At 46.1% G+C, this 6,230-nt stretch overlaps 1 protein-coding gene and 1 long non-coding RNA gene across 2 annotated transcripts in view; both read right to left on the bottom strand.

The window, feature by feature from the left end:
• MNS1 (meiosis specific nuclear structural 1) overlaps positions 1–149 on the bottom strand; it is an 8,846-nt gene extending 8,697 nt beyond the window's left edge. The window contains exon 1 of the mRNA XM_026856093.1: positions 129–149. Within this exon, the coding sequence (XP_026711894.1) occupies positions 129–149 (21 nt within the window). The remainder of the gene's footprint in view (positions 1–128) is intronic.
• Positions 150–177: 28 nt separating this feature from the next.
• LOC113484182 lies at positions 178–3,269 on the bottom strand. Its single transcript, XR_003399171.1, has 3 exons — positions 2,058–3,269; positions 1,148–1,232; positions 178–218 (listed from the first exon to the last, which is right to left on the bottom strand). It is a non-coding gene; the product is annotated as an uncharacterized LOC113484182 (long non-coding RNA).
• Between the last annotated feature and the right edge of the window lie 2,961 nt (positions 3,270–6,230).

Raw genomic sequence — 6,230 nt, forward strand, 5'->3', positions numbered from 1 at the left:
GTGGGCGGGGCGAGAGGCCGCGGGGTCCCGGCGCGGGGGGGGCACAGGACATGAAAACCTTCCAGAAAATCCTCAGGAGCGGTTTGTGAATTATTACGGCAGGTGAATGCACTCTCCTCACCTGTAACCGCAACCCCCGGCGGCACCATCTAATTAATCGTTTCTCTGCTTCCAGCTGGTAGGAGGGTCCCCGCAAGCGCAGAGATAGAGGCACAGGGCTGGAATCAACGGCCAGAACATCAACCGCGAGCAGCCCCGGGACACGTCGTTGGTCACGGCTCTGGTAACGCTGCTTGGTTCGTCGCGGCCCCGTTTAACCTGACAGGCGACAGGAAAACCCAGAGAACCCATCCCCGAACTGTCGCGACACGGAGCCGCCAGGGAGGAAACCGGCCTCGGGACACGCAACTCCCGCTTTTCTCACCTTTGTTTTCCTTTTCACATAGTGACGTGAAACTAAAGACATTTAAGCTTATTTAAAGCAGTATTTAAAATTCAATAACGTCACCTACTTTACAAAATTAATAAAGCAGCTTAGGAGATTAACACCCCTCAGGTAAAATTCTGCCTGTTTCCATCAATTCTGTGCTAGACATGCCTACATCTATTTATGGGATGAGAATGTTCGTTATTTTAAATCAGTTCCCAATCTTTTTATGAAATATTCCCAAATTGGTGGAATTCTTTCTGAAGCTTTGGTTATTCTTTGCCTTTTTCATGGAAGAAAGGTTTTCCCACAGTGCAGGGTGGGGAAGTAGCAAACTATAGGAGACCACGTCTGTAGCTGGAATGATACAAGCAGAGAGAGATGAGACAGAAAAACAGCATAAGCCTTCTCTGCCTCTTCTTTCCAATGGTGTTACCACTACAGCACGCTCCAAAAAAATTCAGTTTCTTCAACAGCAAGCAATGAAACAAGCAAATGTCAAAGCCCCTATGCCCCAAGGATTCCAGGGTGTTGGCCTAGAAAGAAGGAAGCTTTTAACCACCACACTGGCACAGCACGGGCTTCCAGGGCTCAAGGTTTGGGGGTGGTGGGGAGCGAGGGAATAAAGGCGCAAAAGATTCTTTTGCTGTCCCTTCTCCTCAATAAACAGCTACATGCTTCACTCCTACCAAACAAAACAACAAGATTAGGTCCCCTCACCTCGCTTCTGGAAATAACAGCAAATAACCTTCAGATGTAAAATTTCATCTTTGCTCACGTGAAGTCCCCGTTTGGAACAGCAACACTAGAATGAGAACAGAAGTACACCTTGATCAGCGAGTGCCCAGGACAGCAGGGCATCCAGACGGATAAGCAGGAGTAAAAATCCTTGGAAAACCACACATATACCAGAGACCAGCAAGTCAGTTCACAAAATTCTCTTTAAAATTAAGAGGTGGCTTGTACTTGCATGCAAACAGTGCTTGCCAGCAGGGTCACAGAAGGGACTGAACACAACACTCACAGGAATTAAGATCCCAAAGGGAAAATATTTTGAAGTTTCCAGCCCTCAGTGCCTCTTTCTGCTTTTATTTCCTGTACATTTCAGATTTGCTGCACGATGTTTAAAATGCAAAGAAAATGTAACCAGAGAATTCTTTCATTCCTGATAACCCTACAGCAGTTTGTGCTCAGAATCGTACCTTTACTGCTCTGATTGTTTTCCCCAACATAAATTAAGCTGCAGGGACAGTTCAGTAAACACACTGTGTGTCAAGGAACCTTTCAGCATGTACAGTCACCCCTTGTAGAGAACAGGAAGAGGAAAATACCCCAGAAACTCCATGGAAACAGCCAATATACCCTTGTCCTGCTCCTGCTGTTAAATTGAATGCTCTAGATGATAAATAATCATTTCCAATTCAAAACCAGCCGCTGCTCTCATCTCTTCTTGAGAGCTCCCCCAAGAACTGCAGGCTCCTGTCCTAAAGCTTGTTGTTTTTTTTTTCCCCTTGCATCTACTTTATTATAATTTGGAAAGGAATGATCCCAGCTGCACAACTGCCACCGAACTCCGGTGTCATCCAGCGTTTCCCCCCGCACAGCATGGTTACAGCGCACCCTCAGTGACCTGCTGCTCGTTCTGTTTCCCCAACAGCATTAAACACTCCCAGGGCCCAAAAAAAGCTTCAGGTAACCAGCAGCCAACTGTACAAATGCAGAGTTAAACTCAGCAGTCCTTTTTCAGGGTTCACATAGCATATTAATAAATTACACAGTTCTCAGTCTCAGTATCACCACCTACCGATCAACCCACGACAGCAGGAACAAGGCTGCTGAGCAATTAAAATTTCACTGATGCTAAAAATGATGAAATGGAGCATGAAAGGGAAAAAGAAAGTTCCCTTTATTTTGGGAGTTTAAATTGAAGGTGATGCAGGAGCACACAGCAGAAAAGGTCATTAAATGCAAATGGTGAAGCTATTTTGCAGGTTTACCTCTTTTCTAGGGCATTTTACCAGATGATCATAACACGAGACAGTGACAAATGCATTCCAGCTGAGATAAGATATGTGGGTCATGCTGACTTTGCAACATTATAAACCACTACTGGGGATAACACAGCTTCTCTGTGAGGTAATTTACCTTCTTTGGATGAAAAGATAAATGTGAATTAACAGCAAAGAGTCTGAAACATCTGAGCTGTGCTATTGATCTACTAAAGACCTAGATAAGTCACAGAGAAACTAATGCTTGCTTTGCTTGAGATCGGTGATGGATGGGATAGCAGATTTAGCAGCTAAGGGGCTATCACTGTCAAGAAAATCTTAGCATTCATTTTTTTTTTTTTAAACTATCCTGCAGTAGTAGGGAAAATATATGCCCTAGCAGCAGTAGGCAGAAGTGATTTTTTACTTACGACATGATGGACTGTAAACAAAAATATTAGAAGGAGCAAAAATACTCAGTGCTTCAAATGTGTTCAACAAAAATACAGCTGTTCCCAATGAGAAAAATGTGGGTTTAATAAATTATTTAGCTGTAGTATTGAGTTGTCGGAGAATAAAGTGAATTAAAGGAGTGTCTCAGACCAGAAAGGATGTTTGTGCAAAGGACACGAACAGAAATTGGTCTTTTAGGGGCGCCGTGTTCTCTGCTTTGTTTTTGGGCTTCCACTTCTGCTCAGCCCTACGAGTCAAGAGTAAAAGCTGTGAGCTGTGCACCTAAAGGCTGACACGTCTAAAACTATTGGAATGCATTTATATCCACAGCATCATACAGCATTTACTTCTGAGTTCTTAACATTTCCTATCAATCTTTATTACTGATTTGTTCAAGTTTATAAAGCACCCACCTGCTCTTCAGAGGAGACACACTGTTTTTAACAACTGAATACATAAATTCAAAGGACCATAGATGATTTTCACTCCACGGTGACATTACACTGCAATGTTTCTTACAGAGGGTATTTTTGCTGGTTGGACATGAAATAATTGTTATTCTAGTTAAAAGGGCAGGATAACACCAAAACACACTCCTTACGTAATCTGTAGAAAGTCTCTTCAAAAATAAAACCTGCAGTGTAGTGCGACTACACTAGACTCTGCTTCTGTGCAGGCAGAGGAATCAGACAGCCTCTTCTAGGCTTACGTGTTGACAAATCATTTTTCATCCCACAATCTCTTACCTCCGCACAGTCCTTGTCATGTCTTTGTTTCCACACTAGCGATGTCAGAAAACGTAAGCGCTTCCTGAAACACGCGGCCCAAACTCATCTGATGCTGCGAAACAAAAGCAGGGAATGAGGACACTCCTCACGCAGAGCCTCTCTCCAGTCAGCATCCGCCTCCAGGATTTGTTCAGGGTCAGGATGGGAAGTCTCAGGCTCTCTGACTCTCTTTCATATTTTCTTTGGGTGCTTCTGTTTCTCTGCGGTTTCTGCCCCATTCCTATTACTCCAACCAATGGCAAGTTTGTGGATTTCTCCATCCCTCCCATCAATCAACATTATTTACATTGTTTAGCAGTTTCTAAGTGTCCTAGATATTCTACAGTTTCTCATTATTTCCCTACTTTATATGGAAGTTCAATTGCTTCTAGATAACCTGCAAAAAGGCAGCAATTACACCATCGACAGCAGCCAGATTTTGTACAAGACCCAACACCCATTCAGTGAGCCGGGAAATGAGATTTTATAGCACCCAGCAAAGTCAGAGCTTTCTTGGCAACTGTCTGCCTGGCAAGTGGATCTGTTTGGGTTCTGGAACAGAGCATCTGTCCCCTACATTTGGCACAACTTTGCTAGCATTCAGTGATCAAAAACCAATTAGAAACCCATGTCCACCACGCTGCTCTCAATCCAACCAGCAAACACTGGGGACAATACAAGCTGCAATTACAAGGCTTTCTGCTTTACCTGTAATATATTTTTTTGAGCAGATGCTCTAGGCACAGCAAATATAGTTTTACTATGTGAAGAATGTTGTAAAACCCTGCTATAACACTTGTGGTTTGGCAGCGAGAGCTTTATCCACTCACCTATCATAACCAAACCCCTGTCCCCTGGGAAAAATTGTAAGTTCAAGCAAAACAACTGAGTTTTCTTAAGAAAATGAACAGTGATGATTTTGAGTTGAGAATCTAAATGTTTACGGGTATGAAAGCTCTGTTTGTAAAAACTTTTCAAAAAAGTTGTATCTATTTAATCTGATTTTTACACGTGAGCTCTGATTTAATTATCTGTCAAAAAGTGTCCCTCAAGATAACAAGCTCCATTTGTAGTTTTTCATTTGGAACCAGAAAGATGAAATACCAGACTTACCTTCTTCCTACTCTGTCCTATCCTTGTCTTTCCTGTTTAGAGGAGACATTTGAGTAATCAGCCTGCAATGAGCTCATCTACTGGAGTGCCCAACTCAGTGGGGCAAAGGGGGTGTCTCGGAGGGAACCGGTCACTGCCTCCAAGCCAGCAGCCGTCCTCGCCTCAGCTGATCTTGGCTGCCATTTAAGCACCTGACCCAGTCACAGTGTCCCTTTCAGTGTTTTGGATGCAATGCCATCAGGACATACACCTCTGGAAGGACGATTCATAATTTCAAAGGCTGAATGAGATATTGAGAAAAACCTGTTAAGTACTAAGCTTTACTCTTCTCCCTGTGGCAGCACCCAGACGGAAGCACACACCAAGGGAAAGGGTGAGATGGCACACGCTCCCCGGACTGCCGACCCCCCTGGAAGCATCAAGGCCAGGTCTGGGTATATATTCTAACTTGAATGCGAAAGATCACCAAGAAACCTGCTTAGAAGAGAGCAGAACCCCTTTCACTCCTGCAAGATACCACCACACACAATTAATTCCAAAGAGGTCAGTTTAACATTTGTGAATAATTAAAAAGCTGAGGAGCTCCAAAGGGGAGCTTAGTGAAGAGCGGAAAACTAAGAAGGATGTCATCTGCAAACAACAAAGGATTTAACAAACTAATCCGTAACCATAACCTTAAGCCAACCTACAGAAAGGGCAACTGAAGGGCAATAACAGAAAACAAACATCAGTGCCAGGCAGGGCTGTGAGCAATGGGAAATTGTGCTGCCTGATCTTACCCCGGCACTTCATCCTGCCCCGTGACAAGCCCTGGGCTGGCAAAGGCTCTGCACGGGCACGTGTCTGGAGGATCCTGGGGCACGTTCAGTAAACCCCTGATGTTTTATTCAAGAGCCTTCAGAGAGGAGAAGAGCACACAGTTCACTGCTGATAAAACAGCAGTTCCGTGTTCCAGAGGGAATTCACCAGCGAAGGGGGGAATCGTCTCTGCGGCCCCGCGGCCCCAGCTCACAGACTCCCGCCTGTGCTCCTGGCCTCTCACCTCGGTGAGGGTGGCTGGCTGGGACCCTGCGTGCCAGGTCCGCGGAAGGGGCACGGCACTGCCAGAGGCTGCGGGGGGTGCGAGGCCTTCAGCGCTCAGCACCCTGCCCTGCCTCACCCCAGGACGTGCTGCCCACCCAGCCCTGAACGCCGCCTTCACCCTGCCGCCTCCCAGCTGGCCCCTCACCGGTCCCTTCCCTCGCTCCGAGGCCTCTGCTCTGAGCGGGGCCAACGGCAGCTCCTCTGGGCAGGGACCTTTGGTGACTCTGCCCCCGGCACCTGCTCCACCGCAGCAAGGGGAACCGAAGCTGCAGAGTGTTCCCCCAGGCAGGCAGCTCACTTACGGGACCTCCCTCAAACTGTCACGATCATACCGCTCTGTACTCCCTACCCGGCCTCCCCGGCACCCTTCAGAAACCTGCAGGCAGCTGCCTGCCCAGG

The sequence above is a fragment of the Athene cunicularia genome (assembly GCF_003259725.1).
Source record: "Athene cunicularia isolate RWA chromosome 10 unlocalized genomic scaffold, athCun1 chr10_part1, whole genome shotgun sequence".
NCBI classification, from domain to species: Eukaryota; Metazoa; Chordata; class Aves; order Strigiformes; family Strigidae; genus Athene; species Athene cunicularia.